Source organism: Sinocyclocheilus rhinocerous, unplaced genomic scaffold (genome assembly GCF_001515625.1).
Source record: "Sinocyclocheilus rhinocerous isolate Xijiao unplaced genomic scaffold, SAMN03320098_v1.1 scaffold258, whole genome shotgun sequence".
Classification (NCBI taxonomy): Eukaryota; Metazoa; Chordata; class Actinopteri; order Cypriniformes; family Cyprinidae; genus Sinocyclocheilus; species Sinocyclocheilus rhinocerous.
In genome coordinates this window covers 1,426,723-1,448,910 of record NW_015634010.1, presented here as the reverse complement: position 1 = coordinate 1,448,910, position 22,188 = coordinate 1,426,723, and the positions used below count along the sequence as shown (strand labels likewise).

The 22,188-nt window shown below is 36.8% G+C and overlaps 1 protein-coding gene across 1 annotated transcript in view; it reads left to right on the top strand.

The window, feature by feature from the left end:
• LOC107744944 (ankyrin repeat and sterile alpha motif domain-containing protein 1B-like) overlaps positions 1 to 22,188 on the top strand; it is a 145,833-nt gene that overhangs the window by 56,798 nt on the left and 66,847 nt on the right. Inside the window, exons 9-11 of the mRNA XM_016558773.1 lie at positions 85 to 235; positions 7,492 to 7,628; positions 19,637 to 19,823. Of these exons, the coding sequence (XP_016414259.1) occupies positions 85 to 235; positions 7,492 to 7,628; positions 19,637 to 19,823 (475 nt within the window). The remainder of the gene's footprint in view (positions 1 to 84; positions 236 to 7,491; positions 7,629 to 19,636; positions 19,824 to 22,188) is intronic.

The window sequence follows — 22,188 nt, the reverse complement described above, 5'->3', positions numbered from 1 at the left end:
CTATCTATCTGTCTGTCTGTCTGTCTGTCATTTTTTGTCTATCTGTATGTCTAAAGACACTTGTGTTATGTTGTTTGTGTGCAGGACAAGCGATGTGCTGAAATTGCCCATTCTCCATCACTGGATGTGTTTTTACCAGAAGATGAGGACAACCCTTATGAGTCAGTGGCTACAGCCGTCACACGCAAACCGTGCTCTCTGGACATCCACCGCCACAACGCCTGTCCTCGCAGCGGTTAGTAGCTTCAAATCAATGAAAACTAATCAAATCAATAAAAACGAAATAAAAATATATGAAAACTAAATAAAACTAAAATGAAAAAAAAAAATGTAGCTGATGTAAAAAATCTCAACACTAAAGCTGCATTCATACCTGTCAGAAAAATGCTTCATGCACCTCTGTAAATTCAGCACCATTCAATAAATATAAAACGTCATTAGCAATACATTTTTCATCAATAATATGATATATTTCCATGCCAAACAAAATATTCAATAAGGAAAAAAGGGCAGAACTTTATTGAATCCTTTGGGAATTGATTGGATTGTGAAACATTCATTAATATGTATCTGTTATTTAATACTTCTATTACTACTGCTAATTATAATAATAATAATTTATATTATACTTATAATAACAATAATGTATAAATATTTATGAATCATTTTTTAACTTAATCCACTAATTTTACAGTGGATACAATCATAATAATAATAATAATTATTATTGTCTAAATATCTATAAATGCTTCACAAACCATTTCTTTTTGTATTGTTATGTTACGTTATTTTATGTTATATTATGTTATATTATACTATATCTGTTATATTATATTATACTATATACTGTTTCTAGTAATCCTGAATACCTTCATTAGTTGGTTCAGGTGGATTTAATTAGGGTTGGACAGTGGACAGTGGCCCTCCAGGAACAGAGTTTGACACCCCTGTATTATATTATAACTATATAGCATCCTATTGCATATTATTTTATAGCATATTATAAATACTTTACAAAACAGCTGTCCATGCTGTATATTTTGACAAACACAGAACATTGGGCCCCATAGCACCCTCCTCTTGTCGTAGTGTTTAAGTAGATGAGTGTAGTGCTGGGATGCTACAGCCTCTGCCGCAGTTCTTTCCTCTGGCATCATTCCTGCGGTAAGGGTTAGGGTTGTCGTGGAAACAGCTTTAGCCTTACCCAGAGAGGTTGGTGAGCCTCCTGCAAGTTGTCATGGAGACGCAGTGAGCCATATTGCCTGTAGGCCAGTGATTCACACCTGATGCAGCCGCAGTCACTGTTTATCTCTCAGACCACTCTATTAATGCAGCGGCACTGTCCGGCAAGACTTCACTTCATCTGTGTGTGTGTATGTGTATGAGCAAGAGTGTGTGTTTTACTGAAACTATTTCCTGTGTTACTGTACTTTACCCCTCTGTTTGTGCTCGTGCGGATGTTTGCGTGAACATTTGTGGATTTTGACCAGCTCTATTTTTGGCCTCTCGGTATCTCCACAAGCATGAAATCACAGCTTGCAGGACTCTTTTCTCTGCCTGATTATAGTCAACACTGCAGTTTCGTGCTGCAGTAAAGCACAGGACCAATCAAAACACTCACACCGGTATATCTGAGGATAAATAGAGATGCTTGCACATCACCGTTATAACGGGATAATCACTGTGTTGGGTTAAATTAATTCAAGGTATTCAAGGACAAATTTTTAGAGTACATTTTTAATTCATGTTAACTTTAAATCAAGTTTTTGACTTGCAACCAACAAAGCGGTTGTGAAATGTTTGGTAAGAGCTGCTCACAAGCTGAAGTCTAAAGCAATATGGGTTTAAAATGAAAAGATCATCGAGCATGATGATGAAAGATAACTTTTAAGCTCAACAGGCAACAAGGAAGGACACTAGTTAGCTGAGTATTCTGTTAACTGGCTGTTGTCCTTTAGGTGTCATCTAGGTAACCATTTCCAGCCATTTTTTTGCAGTAGTATTGTGTTATGTTTCATGATCAGACTGACTGTGTGGGATTTGCTGAGGATTTATTAAGTGACGGCTTGTCAAAAATAGGATTTAGGTGGAAAGAATCAAGCATAAGTCCTGTTACAGCTGCTTTGGTGTGTCTTTTCCTGTTTATATCTTCTATGTCCCTATCTTCGGTCAGTCCCCTCCTTTTCTTCCTTTTCCTTTTTTTTAAATTATTATAATTTTTTTTTACTTAAATGAACAAGTCATGTTCAATTACGGTCACATGTGATGAGCCTTTTTTCCCCCATGTGGCCTCAGATTACAGTAGTTCAGCTGTCTCCAGTTCAATCTTATCCAACATTAACATACCTCAGCAAATCATATGATGTGTTTTTCTTTTAAGTGTTTGTCCAAATATGTAAAAAATAGTTGGTGGTGATGGTGGTTTGAAAGAAGACAAAGTCGGCATAAATACAATATAAAAAAAATAATTTTTGTTTCAGTACTTTGATGTGGCTGTGTGAGTGAAAAATAAAAAAATGTGTGTGTGTGTGTGTGTATATATATATATATATATATATATATATATATCATAATATTTAATTCACCATAATTTTTTATTTTAATTAAATTAAATTAATTTAATTTTAATCAGAAATGTGGTGGGGTGAATGAAGGGCATAAATAAATTCTGCAAATTCAACTTTACTTACTTTAAGTAAAGTTACTTTATTTAACATAAATACATCATTTATTTAATTTAATTTTATATTCACTGGAAGTACCAAGCGTTCCAGGCAGGGTTTCGTTCAGTAAATCCATCAGTCAATCTAAAATGTACAATATAGTACAAGCATCTCTGGCAGTTGCATCATTAAATTTGGTAGTTGTGCCACCAAAACTGCACATAATAATATGTTTGGATGTCCATATTTCTGTGCAGTTGGAGTAATGGCCTGCTAATCTTTTAGCATTTGTGTCGGAAGAGTCTCGGTGTTCCCATGGCTCCTACATGCCTCATTTCTCCCTCAGTGTCGCAGATAAGAGAGGTTAATGTCTAATGGCTGAAAGAGTAAAACACAAGTCGAGTTCATCCCCGGCTTCCTGCCCATTACCAACAGGGTCAAGCCCCACTGAGCTTCCTACCGCAGTCACAGAGCCGCCCGCTGTTATCACAAAAACAGCTGCGAGCATTTTTGACAGTCACACTCTTTCCCACCAGCTCCGTTAGGATCTCCCTTTCTCACATGCACTCGTACGATTCCCCCAGCAAGGACGAGTGTTTTGATCCACCGCAAACATTGTTTTAAATGGGACTCTGACAGGCGTCAATTAAGAAAGTACAAATATAAAGGCGTGTGCAAGCGACAATCGAGTCATTTTGTTTCAATTATTAACGCCGCTTAGTTTAGTAGTTCATGAATATTCTGCCATCATTTACATGCTAGAGGAGCGGAGCTTGTCAGTATTCATGACACTGGTGTGTGAGGGGAAGAAACGAGCCGTGTATAGAAGTGTGTGTCCATGTGGACCCAACTGAATTAATTGTATTTCTGTAATTCATTAGTCTGCTCGGCGTTCACCATGAATACAGAATATCATTTATCATACAATTTCAGTGTCAAGAGTATAAGACTGACATATGTCGGTTAAAGCACTTGCATATGAGTGAGGTGAAGTCTGATATAAATAAAATATAAATATAAAATAAATATAAAAAATAAAAGCTAATTAAAAATATGAATAAATACTATAATAATATATAAATAATAAAAAAAAAAAAATCTGCTCCAAAAGGTAAAAAAATCAGCTAAATAAATCATGAAAGTGGTCCCTATGACTTGTACACTATAAAGTCTTCAAGTGGATAGAAATACAAGTCATTATGGAGGGGAGGGGAAGATGTTCAGTGAATAATGACTTACGTTTCAGTCTGTAATCACATAAAACTATAGTATGGCTTAGCAATCTATAATCTGAACTACTTTATGATATATTTATGGTCCTTTTTGATCATTTTTGAAGCTTGAAAGCTCCCGCTCACTTTCATAATTGCATGGAAAAAGAGTATTTGAAATATTCCTTTTGTGTTCAATAGAAGAAAATTATACAAGGTCGCAATGACCCTGATGATAAAGGTGATTAAATGAATATAATCCCCCCCCCCTCACTTTTGGGGACTATTTTGTCCCTGATGTATAACTAAGTAAATATATGTGCATGCTTGGATGTGATGTGTTTTATTGCCTAATTACCTACTTGTTAACTTTTTCTTGTGGGATACAGGGGAAAATGATGCTTTTTGCTTTAAGTCTCTAGTGTTTTGGCTATGGCAAATCTTGTTGCTCATCTCCTGCTTTTTAGTTGGCAGTCAACTGATTTGAAAAACAGAAGGAAAGGAAGATGAGGAGGGTGTTGAATAAATAAATGCAGCTTGGATTTGTCTCCGATTTTGTCCGCATGGATGCCGTAGGGCTTATTAACTCACTTGGTAGTCACTCGTTTAGAGCTAACATAATCATGCCATACTGTTTTCCGCATTCCTTCATGCTGGACTGGATAAAGAGAGATTGGACCTAAAGGGATGCTGTTACTGTTTCTGAGCAGCATGGCTCTCAACAGTATGAGCTGTGTGTGATTGATGGGAAGGGTTTTTCTCAGTAATTTGGTGGAGGATTCAGATGTAACCCACCCTTCACCTCGTTCTGCTCTCTTTCTTTCTCTTTTCCTCTGTTTCATCCCTCATTCACAGAGAGTGATCCCACTCAAGGGAAACCTGCTCAGACGATAATGCGATCCCACTCCTACTCTGCAGTGTGTGTGTGTGAATGTATATACAGTACACGTGCTATTTTCAGATTACGTGTCTTGAAACCAAAACACACATATACAAACACACACAGCGTGTTGTACTGATCTAATGGATCAGATCTTACAGTATTACTTATATTGTTAATACACAATTGTTTTTACGTTTATTGTTAGGCTTTTTTTCTCACAGGATTGAGAACAATACAACAGAAGTTTGTACAATGACTCTGTACAAGTGAAGCTTCCCTTAAAAAGTACAATTGTGGTACCATGGTACAGTAATGGTGTCAGATGTTAAAACCATTGAGTTTTGATTTATACGCTACTGAATGATTGCCATATTCATCATGGAATTTGTAAAGGAATTCAAGAATATTATTTAACTACACTGGTACATCTCCAAAAATGATAACAGTATGGTGCTTTTTGGTTTTGACATCTGTCACCAGTAAAACAAGATCTTGAATCTATTACACAATAAACCAAATATTGTAATCAATATTTACCAGTTTGACTGAGTTTGTTGGTGTTTGTTTGTGTTGGTTGGAGTTCGTTGGTGTTTAATGCAGCTTGTTAGAGTTTGTTGGAGTTTGTGTCATTGGAGTTTGTATTTTTTGGTGTTAGTTGGAGTTTATTGGTATCTGATGGAGTTTGTTGCGATTTGTTGATGTTGGGTGGAATTTATTGGTATCTGATGGAGTTTGTTGCTGTTGGTTGGAATTTATTGCAATCTGATGGAGTTTGTTGGTGTTGGTTGGAGTTTGTTGGAATTTATTGCTATCTGATGGAGTTTGTTGACATTTTTTGGTCTTGGTTGGAGTTTATTGCTATCTGATGGAGTTTGTTGGTGTTGGTTGGAGTTTATTGGTAACTGATGGAGTTTGTTGCTGTTGGTTGGAGTTTATTGGTATCTGATGGAGTTTGTTGGTGTTTGCTGGAGTTTGATGGTATTTGTTGGTGTTAGTTGGAGTTTATTGGTATCTGATGGAGTTTGTTGGTGTTGGTTGGAGTTTATTGGTATCTGATGGAGTTTGATGGTATTTGTTGATGTTGGGTTCTTTCTTTCTTTCTTTCTTTCTTTCTTTCTTTATAAAAGGGGCTTGATTATGCAGAGATTTAAAAACAAAAGTAAAAATTGTAAAAGTAATTCTAAATTCTTATGAAATAAGAATCTGCGAGATATGATCGAACCTCTGTCTGCCTGTCAGCAATCTTGCTGCAGCATTTTGGATAGCTTAAGTCTAAAAGCACCAAAGCCACAGCATTCCCTTTATCTGTTTCTAGTAAAATATAATTTTAAACTTTTAAAAGTGCAGTTTCCGTGCTGTGTTGAGACTTAAAACCCGATTGGAATTTTTCAAAAATATTATTTGACATCAAATGGGACTGCAGCTGGGTCAACACAATTTTCTCAAGAATCTTAGAAAGAAACGGCAAGTTTGATATAGGCCTAAAATTATTCAAATTCGAGAATCAAGATTGGGCCTCTTTAATAATGGAGTTACTGTAGCTGTTTTTAGGCAGTCAGGAACAACCCCAGTAATTAGACTAGTATTAAAAATAGTTAAAAGATCATGTCCAACGGTATTGAAAATCTGTTTTAGAAATCTAGATAGAATGATATCTTGAGAAGATGAAATTGATCTCAGACGTTCAACAATGCCTTTACAGGATTCAAAAGAAACAGGCTGAAAATTGCTCCACAGTATCAGACCGCTTGATCTCTCAGGTTGAACAGAGTTCCCCATGGGCAGGTTAGATCTTAATTGAACGATTTTCTCATTAAAAAATTTACAGAATTGTTCACACAATGATATGGAAGCATCAGGAAAAATGTTGACAGGGGGACTGAGCACAGAATCAATAACAGAGAAGAGGGTCTTAGGTCTGTGTAAGTTGTCACCAATAAACTCAGATAGATATTTGGACTTGGCGGCCTTGACAGCTCTCTGATACACATATAAGGAGTCTCTCCTTATATGTATATGTATCTCTCCTTATATATATAATGGGTGGAATTTATTGGTATCTGATGGAGTTTGTTGCTGTTGGTTGGAGTTTATTGGTATCTGATGGAGTTTGTTGGTGTTTGCTGGAGTTTGATGGTATTTGTTGGTGTTGGTTGGAGTTTATTAGTGTCTGATTTTGTTGAAGAGCAACATACTTTTTTGTTTGTTTTTACAAACTAAGGGATGAGTTGAAATTATTTGCTGTGGTAAGTGACACTGACAAAAGCTGACATATTGACAAAAACTTGTAAATATAACTCAGAATATTGCAGCAAAATATGCTAAAAACAAAAACACAATTTAAAAAAAGCAATGAGGTGATTCAATTATGTGTGTATCACACACTGGCTTTCAGAGTGTTAATGGTGGTAATGGTGCAAAGGCTCTGAATTAGATGCTCAGTGTTCAACCATTTCATTAGCATTGAAAACACACAGGGCTCCTTCAGAGTCTTTTCCAACTATTGCTAGATATGCTTTCATTGAATTTCTGCATCGTTTAGTTTCTTTCCATAAGCCCTTTTGCTTCCCATAAGTAGTACTTCTTGCTAATGACTTTAGAATCAATGACGGGAAGACATTTATCTGCCCAATTCTGTCCTAGAACTCACTTCAGGCTTATTGTTTTTAATGTATGAATCATGTGGTTTTAATTTCAGTCTATCTCAATCTCTCTGTACTTTGTCTCTCTGAAGGCCACTTCTCACATGTGTCGGTCAGTGATGCAGAGCGAGGTAACCATGGTGACGACTTTACAGGCCTGACTCCTGACTGCTCCCCTCCTTCACCTGATACAGCCCTGAGGAACATCGAGAGAGTCATCCGCCCCCAGGTGCACACACACATACAGGAACACACATGCAACACAGAGTCTATTATGTTGTTCTGCTCTCAAGGTTAATGGTGCTCTTTTAGATAAAACATAATCTGGCTGTAACTATCGCAGCATCTGTGTGTGGGAGTCGCACACAAGAGCAGTACTGTCTTAAATCTACGCTAAGATACTAAGCATTCTTCATCTTAATTATCCGGCTATTATAAATATGCACATGCCCGACGGGCAGATTTTCTTCATGCTTTGATATGCAATTGTCCCAGGCCGACCTCATTTTCACTCTTTCTTCAAACCTGAGTTTTTTTTTATTATCATCAGTTACAGTATAGTAAGATCAAGCTGTAGTGTTCCAAAACGTGTCTGGACAATTAAAAAGGCATGCTTAAAAGCTTAAAAGTAATTGCATTATCAAACCAAGTGGTATTTATCAAAAAATAATAATTTCAGAAGCATACTAAGCAAAATATTTATTTACATTTTTTATTTAGGTAATAAATTAATATTAATTATAAATTATATTCATTAATTATTATAATTATATTATTATTTATTATTTATAATATTATTATTATTATTATTATAAATGTAAATTAATTATACATTACAAAACATACACTGTAAAGTTGTAAATAAAACAGATTATCGGAGTATATTTTACAAGAAAAAAATATTTCAGTATTATATAATTATATTAATATTAACTGTAATTTATAATTCTTAATTACAAAATGTAAAAATATATTTTTTCTACTCCAAAACGTCACGTTTAATTCAACATGTTACTTGCAGTTTCTTTGTAATTATTTGTGAAATTTGCTAGCAGTTTCTAATTGAAAATTCGAAGTTCTACACAAATTTTTTCAGTGTATAGAAGGTAATTCACTAACATTGATATGCCACAATTCATGCACGTAAAAGAAATGATACGGATATATCATGTTACAAATGATGTAACAGCACAAATATCCACTGAAAAACTGCTGAATACAGTTTGCACGACACAATTGTCCATATCCATTTCATCTGCATTTGATTAATTACTGCTGGCAGGATTGCTATAAAATGTTCATAAATATCTTTTTTTTTAAGAACTCAATTCTGTTTACCGCCTGCTTTCTATGTGTGGTAATACTGGCACATTTAATTTTGAGAATAGTGCTGACCTGTGCAAATTAGGCTCAATATAGTGCTATATAATTGCAGATAGAGCCTGATTACACTGGATTACAGGTGGTTATTGAATAGGTGATAACAACTAGGACCAGATAAAATGCCTCAGAATAGTCAAATGAGTTCTGAGCTCCAGCATCATTTGTTTACAGATGCCACTTGGTTATTTTGGATGGATATTTTGTATCTAATGCACATGAAATTCATATGTTTGTAACTGTGGCTTAGGTTATCTGTTTGAGGCCACTTTATATGATGTTGTTTCTTTTCTGCAAAGTCTCTTTCTCTCTGTTGGTTTCCTGCTCTCTGTTTGTGACTTATTATTCTGTAAGAGTGTGAATGGGCCCTTTTTCGTCCCCGTCAGAGTGCTCAGTGCATCCTATCAGAGTCATGTCTGTCCTCTTTTCAGTCGACCACAATCCCTCGTTTATCTGCGCTGGCCCTCTTTCGGGCCGTGGTGCTTGCATGCTGAGCGCCCGCAGGATTAGAACGAGACACAACTGTGCACATTCTCCCTCACTGTCTCCCAGTTGGGCACATGACGTGTACAGTGCACTTTCCTAAAAATTTATTTCATTTTTTAATTTCAAACTGTGCTTTATAGCTACTAAGTGCAGTTTGTCTTTCACTGGTGGTGAATAAGTCATGTGTATTATTTCATGCCTTTTAATTGTCATTTTAGATTAAGTCTCTTCTGCAAAAAACTTCAAAATAGTGCTAATCTACAACCAGCCAGTCATTATCGCAAAATAGAGCCTGCGGCTAAGCTATGTATGCAAATGTAAATGAAATCTGAATTCCGCTAAATGTGGGTTAGAAAACCTGTTGCGCTACATGGCATCAAAACGCTGCATGCATGACACAGCAGTCTGTATTAGTGGTAGCTAAATCATCACACAGTACTCACGATCACTGAAGTGGGCTTCCATCAGAGCTGACGAGGGCTTCGGCACACTGATGGGCCAATCGAGCTCCTCATTTGCTCGATGCACAAGCAAAGAGGAGTCTAGTCACGTCTGTTAATCATAAGCCCTACAGCCCATCCAGGTGTGCCTCTGGTTCCCCTGGGAGAAAGAGACTGATGATGGATCATTTGCCTCTAGCAGCACCATTGATGAAGTGTCCATTCATACAGGGACGTAACCCAGGGGTTAATAACCTGGGCTGGTAACTGAAACGTTGTAGGTTCAAACCCTGAAAGGTCTGGTCTTTGAGCTGTTGTCATTCAGCAAGAAACTTAACCTCAGGTTACTTCAGGGAGATCTTCACTTTAATTTAAAATTCTGCTGCTTCTACAGTGACTTTGTGTTATTAAACTGTCATTAAACTGGCCCCAATAATGTGGTAAATATTCTATTCTATTCTATTCTATATTACATTACATGTATAAGTTCAGCTCTAAAACCTTGTAAGCTGCCTCCCTAGACAGCATTTTAGGCAGCATAGAAATACAGTCGTAAGACAAATAGATATTCTATTCTATTCTATACTTTATTACATTACAAATTGTATTACATAAGTTATTTTCCACAACCTAGGCAGCATTTTTAGGCAGCCATTTTTATTTACATACATCCATAAGACAAATAGACATTCTATTCTATTCTATATTACATTACATTTATTAAGTCTGTTCCAAACCTAGTGAGCATTCTAGATGCATTCTAGAATTTTTAGGCAGCATAGGCATGCAGTCGTAAGACATTCTATTCTATTCTATTCTATTCTATTCTGTTCTATTCTATTCTATTATATTATATTATACCTATTTAAACTCTATTCTAAAACTGAGGGAGCTGCCTACCTGATGACTGCATAATTATGATGCATTCTTTTGGTCAAAATCTAAGGGACAGTCAAACTACAAACTTGAACAATAAAGCATTCAAGATTTAACCCATTTAATCCAAAACTAAAACATTTAACTCAATATTTGTATCTGCTTTGTAGTCTATGCATATTATTATGGTTTGGGTTAGTTAGCTTAGCAACATGGTAATTGGAATTATTTGATTCCAGTAGTGTTTGCAACTTGAATGTGGATAACTTATAATGTTCCATTTTGGTTAAGATGCTGTCTTAGAAGGTAGCTGTCTATGCAGACAGCATAGGCAGCAGGCAGCTTACTACAGTAGGTCTTGGAGCAGAGCTGTAGTGTATAATTTGAAAATGTGTTTTTGGACACTACATCAATGGTTTTACCTGATTTAATCTCTGTTTAGCAAGGCTTTCTGGTCAAGAATTGATTCTTGATCTGCATCTGCCTGGCAGAGGACAATACGTAATTAAATTTGTTAAAAAATGTAATTAAAGGGTTAGTTCACCAAAAAATGAAAATTCTGTCATTAATTACTCACCCTCATGTCGTTCCACACCCCTAAGACCTTCGTTCATCTTCAGAACACAAATTAAGATATTTTTGATCAAATCCGATGGCTCAGAGAGGCCTCCATTGACAGCAACGCCACCCAAACTCTCAAGATCCATAAAGGTACTAAAGACGTTGTTAAAACAGTCGACGTGACTACGTCTACTAAACCTGACTACATTCTCCAATAATTTTATGAAGTGACGAGAATACTTTTTGTGCGCAAAAACAAAGCAAAAATAACTACAAAAAGTATTCTCGTCGCTTCATAAAATTATTGTAGAACCACTGTAGTCACATCGAATGTTTTAACGACGTCTTTAGTATGGATCTTGAAAGTTTGGGTGGCGTTGCTGTCAATAGAGACCTCTCTGAGCCATCGGATTTGATCAAAAATATCTTAATTTGTGTTCTGAAAAGGAACGAAGGTCTTAGGGGTGTGGAACGACATGAGGGTGAGTAATTAATGACAGAATTTTCATTTTTTGGTGAACTAACCCTTGAACCTTTGTAGAAAAGCAGAATGACACCGTGAAATGTGTTCTTTTGTGTGCATGAATGTGGACAGTAGGAGCTCTTGCGCTGTAGTGGGGACAGAAAATCCTCTTGATGCTTTATCAGCTATGTACACACACACACACACACACACAGGTTTGTTTTTGTGAAAAGTGGGGACATCCCATAGGCGTAATGGTTTTTCTACTGTACAGACCGTATATTCTATTGCCCTACACCAACCCTACACCTAAACCTACCCCTCACAGGAAACTTTGTGCTATTTCAGATTTTCAATACACTCCATTCTGTGTGATTTATAAGCGTTTTGAAAAGTGGGGACATGGGGTAATGTCTTGAAAAGTCACCTTCTCCTTGTAATACCTATGTCATACCTTTGTCATTATACAAATTTATGTCCTCATTTGTCACAAAAACGCGCGCACACACACACACACACACACACATAAACACAACCACTGTAATACAGCTGAGCTAAAGACTGCATGACCTTATTCTTAAGTGTGTGCTTTCACATTCAGGTTGCTTAGGAAAGAGTAACAAAATATAAACCTGTCATAACTGAGCAACTGAGCAAATATCTCTGATATTCAGATCAACAAACAGAAAAATCTATCTGTCTGTCTATCTATCTATCTATCTATCTATCTATCATCTTTTATTAATATACATATTCTACAGTAGTTGTGGAAATTTATGAAAACAATTGTATTAAATTGTAGAAAAATTATGCACACTCAATTATGCAAGATCACATCTCTGAGCTGAAAGAAGTTCAGGGTGCATTATGCATTCACGTTCGTAAGTGTCTCCATAGCTTTTGTCTATTTTAATGACAGACATTACTGCAAAAAAAACGAATGCGGTAGAAGACATCAGTCTTTTAGAAGAGAGTATATCAGCCTCTGATGAGAGAGTGAGATACTCAAAGTTGTCAAAATGCCTCTTGATGTGAAATGCAGGGCTGAATTCACACAGTACAGAGGAATCGTACAGCCACCGACCTGCTAGTTCTCCCTCACAACTGTTGTGAAATTAAAATGGAAAATTGAAATTTGATGGCAGTGTGTTAGAAGAGCTGTGAAAGCAACCAACTTGCTGCCATTGGAGCGGATGGTTGGAGAGGGTCATGACATCATGATGTGTCCTTTTCTGCTTTTCATCAACCTTTCAAGTGTCCGTGGGTGTGTACTTGTGAGAAACAGAGAGTTTAAATTAAGAATTGTTTAATTGGCAGTGTGATCAAATGTGTGTGTGACCATCAGTGACCTTGTGCTGGGTGTCTTCTGTTGAAATCTTCCCGTATGCTCTCAAACCCCTGTGGTCATAACATATTCTGCATTTTCTCTTTAATAGCAATTCAGGAATAAAAGATAATTTCATGCACCCAGCTGGATGTTGAATCCCCTTTGGCGATTAAACTGTATCACCGCTGATGAAATGGTGACGAGCTAAATGATGCAGATTGCATATTTCATGCCCTCGGCCCCTTGAGTTTTGAGTTTGTCATGCTAATGATGCTAATATCATGTAGTTCTTCTTGTGTGATACAAACAAACACAGCGGGAAGCACAAGCTTCATAACTCTCCTTACCTTTTCTTGAATACTTTTCTTGAATATTTAGTTCATGTCTTGCTCTCTTTTTATTTCCTTTGAAAAGAATAATTCACTCCAAAGTGATTTTTTTTTACTTTCTTTCTTCCATGCAAGACAAAAGAAGATGTTTACCAGAATGTTCATGCTGCTCTTTTCAGTACAATTAAAGTGAATGGTGACCAGGAACTGTCAAGCTTTTTTTTACCGTTCAAGACTTTTTTTTTGTAGAAATTAATATATATGTATATATGTTGTATGAAAATGAGCAGTATGAACAGGTTTGAGTACTGAGGTAGATGATTTTGGTTGAACTATTCTGTTAATTTCCCATGATTTCTTCTGGTGTTGTTTGTTTAAGGATCATTTAAGGATAAAAGGTTTTGTAACACCCTGCAGTCGGTTTGATTTGTGCTTTGAGGCGTCTCATTTTGTAATGAATTGCAGCCCCTCCCCCTTTGCTGAGTGTGTTCCTGTTCCTTTTTTTAGCAACAGGAACTCTATATTTGATAATGTTGTTGTTATTGCGGTGCTCCTGTTCTTGCAGCTTTGCCTCCGTTGTCATGGAGACGACAGTTGTATTGAAGTGAGTGAAAGTGTGTGTGTGTGTGTGTGTGTTTATGTGTGAGATGGAGGGCGAGCAAGAGGAATGTTGATAGAAGTGTTGCTCTACACATCAAGGTTGTTCAACACCTCAATCTGTATCTTTACCTGGATGAATAAACTGCTTACGGCACTCAGTAATATAACCAGCCTTGAAAACAGGCTACGTTTTCATGTGAATTATTGGTGCACTTTCAAATTCACATCCACACCCTAGTGTGATGACTTTCTCGCTATAAAAGTGAAAGCTTCTGATTGGATCAGCCAAATTATTACATTTTATAGATTAATTTTGTGATTCCAGAGCTTCCAAGATTCTGATTCTGTATGTTCTCGTAGTTTAATTAGGTTAGATTTTCATTACTATATTTGAATAATTTTAAGTCACGCTGACAAGTTTGCCCCCTTAATGAGAACCACTGCATTACTGTAATACGAAAAAGCATTATGAGAGTTTTGCTCATTATGGTAATAAGAATTTGATCCGAACACGTTCTTATGTGTCATGAGATTCACCCTGAGTTCCTTCTAGATCAACACTCAATGTGATTGTATTTCCCAAACCAGATGAGCATATAAAATCAGCACTGAATGATTTCTCCATAATTATACATTCTCGCTCAGAGATTTGAGCTGAATGTGATCTGCATATGCATTGACAGTATTGCATTTCTGAATGTGCTGAATGCCCCACTGGGTGGTGAAACAGTCACGTTAGTGGCATTTATTGCCCCGCGATCCCAGAGCCCACTGAATAATTATCATAATTGCCATCCATAAATTAGCACACAATTTCTCACTCTGTGCTCACTCTCTGAATAATGGGCCAACGTAATCAAGGTATTATTAGTGAGCTAACACGCAGCCACATACATGCACGTGTATGTAAGTAAAGCAGGTGTGCATACTGTTTGTGACAGTGTGTGTGTATGTGTGAGACTGCTGTACAACATTATTAGAGGAGACAGTGGGTGTGTTTGACAAACAGGCTTGTTTTGTGTTTTAATTTAACTACAGTCAGCCATGACAGACTCATTAGGAGTTCGTGGTGTGAGACTGCAAGTGTGTGTATGTGAGTAACAGGTTCATTAGCAGCGGTTAGCAGCGGTTCCTGACACAAGGTGTGTTTGAAAACTGCCTGAATTTGCAGATTTGGGCAAAACTGTGGCGGATGTGTATAGTCAAATACAAAAATTAGCTTAACTGTCTTTTTCACCTCTTTTCCAACAGAAAATGGCAATTAAGTGCTGCAGAGTTTTTGAAAAGTCATTCAGATGACATTGAAAAGCAGTATTGTAATAGTAAGTGAGGTTTCTGAACTGAACAAATAGAGTATACATGAAATCAAAAACAAGTCAAATATCTGCTTGGTATAATAATAATAGCATTAATATTTTCAGTAATCGCTGGGATCGGATATATAGACAATGCTGAATAGGATGTAGAATCACACACAATTTCTTAATATCAAATTATATGATTATTGCCAGAGTCCAGTATCTCTTAAACATAGTTCTGTCAGGACCACCATCGTCAAAATGATAGATACTTAGCATAAAGTTTGGTTTGGCGGTATGGTTCTGTTCTGGGCAAAAACCTCCCTGCCCATCCATGCACCCTGTCATGAATGAGCAGGGAGAACAGCAATAATAACCCCCCCTAGGGTTAACAGAACAGAACAAGGCAGATATCATTAATGTACTTAATGATATTTAAGTGTAACACTTTATTCAAGATAAAGGAGTCTGATTAGCAAGGAATATCAGAAAGCCAAGTCCTGACTGTGGCGAAAGGAGGAGCTGGGGATGGAGAAGGGTAATTTGCTAAGCAATGAGAATGAAATAAGAAACTTAGCAGGAAATGTTGCTTAATAATATATTTATGGGGGAAGCATCACCCCAAGCTCAGCAAGTGAGGAACCAGAGGAAAACTACTGTAGTTACAGTTAGTGTATTTTTTATTTTATTATTATTATTATTTATTTTTTATTTTTTAAAGAGCTGCTTGTACTTGCTTAGAACAATTGGACTATATTTAAATCCCTTGTGTCCATTTGAGCGCTCAGTCGTAACCTTCCAATCACCACCGAAGTGATTTTTTTATTTTTTTTATAATAATAATCAAGGTCACCTTGCACAAAATGAACAAAAACAAACAGAGCAATCAAACCAAGAGAACAATACAAAATAAATACAGAACATAGTTAGAAATAGTTACACAAATTGGAAAGCAGAATATAAGCAGAGGCAGCAAATGCAAAACAAAATTGCAGAATCAAATATAAAACATAAGCAAAGAAGAAATTATGTATAATAGTATGTTAAGAAACTTGGACTGAATATTATATCAATTTTGTATATTAACACACAGGACATGTCCTCCCAAAAGATCATTTTTTCATATGTGAGAATAAAGGAAGAATAAAGATCAAGAGCTAGTCTGAGAATTGTGTTGTGAACAGGTGATAGAAACAGCCGTCAAGGAGGTGATGAAATATAATGTGGCCGGAGGCAGTAAGAGGTTAAGTCATATTGTACATTATTAGACATAGACATAAGAATTCAACTTGATTTAAGTGTGGATGAAGCATGTATGGTAGAGCTTTTGGTTTAAACTGATTTTTTTTGTATGAAAGTTTTTTTGTATATAGTATAGACCACAGTTATAGCTGCTTTCACCCTCTTTTTGCTTCAATCTTGTTTGCTCTTTCTCCAAAACCATCTTTTTCAATTTTTCTCAGATTTTCTCCTTTCAGTATTTTTTTTTTCATATGTGTTTTCAAGTGGTGCCAGGTTTCTGCCAAGTGCGTGTGTGTGTGAAATTAAGTCACTTAAATCAGACATTTTTCTCATGCAAATTAATTAATTTGGCATTTTGGACACCTGTGATGCAACAGGAAGTGAAGATGATGCTTATGTAAGGCTTCCTGTGGTTATACAACTGCTTGACTCTGCACATAGTCATCTCTTTTTGTTGTTTTCTCTCCCTGTCTCGCTCTGTCTCTCCCTCTCGCTTAGCAATATGTATCGCACATTTATTCCACCTCCTACTTGCAGGCTTTTTCAAAACTTCCTTCTCTCCTGCAGACAAACTCTATTGCGTAGTGCATTTGATTTTTGTCGGGATGTCTGCTGAGATTGTTAGTGAAGGCAAGCATCTATTGGTCTATCTACATCTAGTGTGTGCACAGCAAAATGCTAACAACCAAACAGAACACCTTAGCAACTGTGTAGCAACACCCTGACAACAAATCCACCTAATTTTTGCATTGTTGCTGTGAGTTTTGCATGGGCACTATGACAAAAAAAGGTGTTACGATGATTTTCGTTGGTGTTACGATGAATGTAAACTCATTTTTGGCAAATAAAAAAATTACAAAAAAAGTTTTATTTATTGTTATGATTTCAAAACCTGCGGTTGCGACTTTTAATTAATTGCTTAAATCTCATCTCATATTTGTCTATTTTTCACAGTTTTCCTATAATTATGACTCAATTATAGGCAATTGCAACTATTTTAGGTAATTGTGATTCTCTCACAATGGCAACCGTTTTTCGTAATTGCTGCTTTCTCTCAATTGCAACTATTTCTCATAATTGTACATTTATATCTCACAATTTTACTTCATATTTTGCAGTTTCGAATTTATATCTCATAAATGTGACTATAACTTTATACTGCAAAATGTTATATCTCACAATTGCGACTATTTCTTATTAATGCAACTTCTTTACTTGTTACTTCAATTTCATATCTTACAATTGACTTTAGTTTTTGTAATTCTGACTTTCTCACAACTGCAACTATTTCTCGAAATTGTGAATTTAACTTTATCTTTCCCACTTTTTTGACTATTTCTCATAATTGCGACTCTATACCTCAAAATGTGATGCTACATGTATATTTCTCAATTGTAACTATTACTAATACCTGCAATATCATATCTCATATCTCAGAATATGACTTTATATCTCATAGTGTGAATTTATATATTTTAAACTTTATCACACTTTATCACACCTACCTAAGGCAGAAATGGGTTTCCATTTTATTTTTCTTTAAAAACAAGTTTCATAAAATCTTGAACATGAACATTGCTCAGTGAAACATGACCGCCCTCAGTCTGCTGCTCTTAATTTTCTGCACATTTATGCATTGTCGTTCATTTTCACTGTCCAGAAATGTGATACTTTGGACACCTGTGATGCAACAGGAAGTGAAGATGATGCTTATGTAAGGCTTCCTGTGGTTATACAACTGCTTGACTCTGCACATAGTCATCTCTTTTTGTTGTTTTCTCTCCCTGTCTCGCTCTGTCTCTCCCTCTCGCTTAGCAATATGTATCGCACATTTATTCCACCTCCTACTTGCAGGCTTTTTCAAAACTTCCTTCTCTCCTGCAGACAAACTCTATTGCGTAGTGCATTTGATTTTTGTCGGGATGTCTGCTGAGATTGTTAGTGAAGGCAAGCATCTATTGGTCTATCTACATCTAGTGTGTGCACAGCAAAATGCTAACAACCAAACAGAACACCTTAGCAACTGTGTAGCAACACCCTGACAACAAATCCACCTAATTTTTGCATTGTTGCTGTGAGTTTTGCATGGGCACTATGACAAAAAAAGGTGTTACGATGATTTTCGTTGGTGTTACGATGAATGTAAACTCATTTTTGGCAAATAAAAAAATTACAAAAAAAGTTTTATTTATTGTTATGATTTCAAAACCTGCGGTTGCGACTTTTAATTAATTGCTTAAATCTCATCTCATATTTGTCTATTTTTCACAGTTTTCCTATAATTATGACTCAATTATAGGCAATTGCAACTATTTTAGGTAATTGTGATTCTCTCACAATGGCAACCGTTTTTCGTAATTGCTGCTTTCTCTCAATTGCAACTATTTCTCATAATTGTACATTTATATCTCACAATTTTACTTCATATTTTGCAGTTTCGAATTTATATCTCATAAATGTGACTATAACTTTATACTGCAAAATGTTATATCTCACAATTGCGACTATTTCTTATTAATGCAACTTCTTTACTTGTTACTTCAATTTCATATCTTACAATTGACTTTAGTTTTTGTAATTCTGACTTTCTCACAACTGCAACTATTTCTCGAAATTGTGAATTTAACTTTATCTTTCCCACTTTTTTGACTATTTCTCATAATTGCGACTCTATACCTCAAAATGTGATGCTACATGTATATTTCTCAATTGTAACTATTACTAATACCTGCAATATCATATCTCATATCTCAGAATATGACTTTATATCTCATAGTGTGAATTTATATATTTTAAACTTTATCACACTTTATCACACCTACCTAAGGCAGAAATGGGTTTCCATTTTATTTTTCTTTAAAAACAAGTTTCATAAAATCTTGAACATGAACATTGCTCAGTGAAACATGACCGCCCTCAGTCTGCTGCTCTTAATTTTCTGCACATTTATGCATTGTCGTTCATTTTCACAGTCCAGAAATGTGATACCACTCTTTTCTAGTGACTCCAGCAGCCAGTAATTGGTTATGTTGCACATCATTGCTTTCCACGTGGGCTACGGTGCCTCACAAAAGGCCTCCAATTTCCTCATTTTATTGAAGTGTAAATTCTACATTACAATTTAGATAGAATTACATAAGGATCTGTTGCAGCAGACTTGGCTAATATAAAATAGGCTTATAAAAGTCTCCTCTTTAAGTGACTGATGCTAACATTCCACTCTTTCCTGTCATAGCCAAAGCAACGGACCTCATTGTCCTCCTCCCAGGACGTCCAGAAACCCCTACAGAACCACAGCGGTGAGCCTTCAGAGGTCAGTTCATCACTCGGCTACGCCAGCTTCAGCACCAGCCCTCCTGCCAGCCCCCCCATCAGCCCCGCCAACTGCTCCATCGGATCGGTCGAAGACTACGGCCTCACTGGTACGACTGTCCTTTCTTTAGCATTTAATTCCCTCTTGCTGGTCTAGAGGACAAGATTTCTCAAATGTAATCCCCTACGACAAATAAAAAAAGACACGATTTGAGAAAACTGCTGACATGCAGTAAGAATATGGAGGTATAAAAGTGTCTAGTGTCTGAGTGAACAAATAATGGGAGCTTTGGGACAGATTCACTCTCTGTTCACAGGGATGCTGTTTCTATAGGCATTTCAGCCAATGAGGTCACACGCTGGATAAAACAACCCGACCCCCTTTACGTCTTTTATTCAGACATGTTAATTTCAGCAGGAGGCCTCTCTCTTGATTGGCTCAGAGTGCTTGTGCCAACAACAGAGTGATTCCCGCTGCTTTGAGCGGCACTACTGTAAAAGTGTGACTAAATTACTCATCAAACCACCTTTTAATGGCTTGAACGGCATTTTAAAGTACTGCTCAGTTACTCGGCACTGTATGAAACTGGCAGCGGGCATCAGAGCATGTGGGAATGTCCTTGGTCTGAATTGTTGGTAAAAAATACTGCACTCAGAGAGCAACGCAGGGAGGTTCTGCACAAGGCCTGCTGCAAGCGCACCATCTCAGCAGACGTCATTGTTTTGGCACGGGCGGTTTCACTGCCAAGGCCGCCACTTCCTGCCTGTCATCTCCTCAGCATCCACCTACGGCACTGCTGGCCGAGTGGGCAGTCGATGCCGTTTCCATGGCAATGCCATTCCTGGTACTGAGGTGGGGTAGTCATGGTGACGCTGGTGTACTTCACAGTCCGTTGGTTTCGACTAATGCTGTGCACATGCTTGTCTGGCATCCTGATCCCCTGACGCATGTGTTCAGAGAAAATGGGGAAAAGTAGGGAGGAGGGAGAGAGAGAATCTAATTATAAGAGTTACTGCTTATTCACTTTTGCCAAGTTTGCTGTTTTTAGTTTGGATACGGTCGGTAACAGTGGGGAATGTTGCAATATCTACCTGTTAAGTGCATTTTTTCACCCTTCTTTACTTTCCTCATTCAGTCAGGCAGCATCCAAAATTAACACCCACCACTTGTTAGTAAAAGTTGTACTGTTGGCAAGTCAATATTTGTGAGTTGGACAGTAAAAATATACTAAAAAACTACTTTTTCCATTAGTAAGATGACTAAAGATTTATTTTTCCTCCAGATGTGAAATAACTCTCATTAAACAAATTAATATGAGAAACTAAATAATGATGTGTCTTGACGTTTTTGCGACAGCTACAGTTTCACGCAAAACGATGGAGACTGACTCATCTCTGCAGTGAATGACACAATTACTTGCACTATTTGTCACTAATATGCAAGGGAAAATTAATGAAATAAAAATTCAGGTATTACAGGTATATATACAGTATATTGTTTATTGTATATTATATATGTATATTATATTGTAGAATTTACAAAATAAAGCACAATACTTTTTATGGCTGATAGGAAATTTTTTTCTGTCACTCCATTTTATTTTATTTTATTTTTTATTTTATTTTGCACAGTGATTTTTATGGCTGGTAATAAAGATTTATGGCTGGTAAATTCACTCCCCATTAACAGGTGTGGCAAAAAGTTCATTTAGAATTTTGCTGTCGGGCTGTCAAACTTTTCTACCATTTATTAAACTCAGTCACTTGTATAGATCCCAACGGGTGTCATTACCTTCATCTGTGTCGCTCCTGAAATCCTCCCCAACTGTACACGTGTGACAGGAGGACCTGGCAACCCTTTAACCAAAGCCTCAGTTGGCCTGTGAGTTACATGACTCTCCCTGGCCACATTACCTGCCATTCCCTCTGTACAAGACAAGCTATCTCTTAAGGAAGGCAAACGGTGATAGATAGCGAAGGAAATATCGCTGCAGCATACAAAACCCTTTTGGCACTACAGGGGAGTTTATATCTCTGTTTGCCAGGTCTCCACTGTAAAATGGGCCTTTTCATCTCAGTCACTCTCCAGTCTAACAGGGGGCTTTTCAGATGGAGGGGTCCTCTACTCTTCTCTTTGATGGCGGCTCCCTGACGGTCTGCCCTAATAAACGTGTCCTGTGTCCCACCATTGCAGGACTTTGTAATGGTAGCTTTTCATGGGGTTTTTGAGCTTGTTTCATTTGGTGGCGTGAAGTTCTGAGGTTCTTTGCCTTATTCCCTGGAACAGAAGCAGATTTTTGGGTTATCAACATTGAGACCTCACGGTATGTTGTTGATAGTACTTTAATTTCATTCTGCTGGCATACGAAGACAAAAAAGGGCCATCACTGAAATCGCATGTTAGCATCTCCTCTGGGAGGCCAAAGACATGAATTCCAAGCGCTGTTGTGATTGAAGCCGCAGATCAGAGTTGAA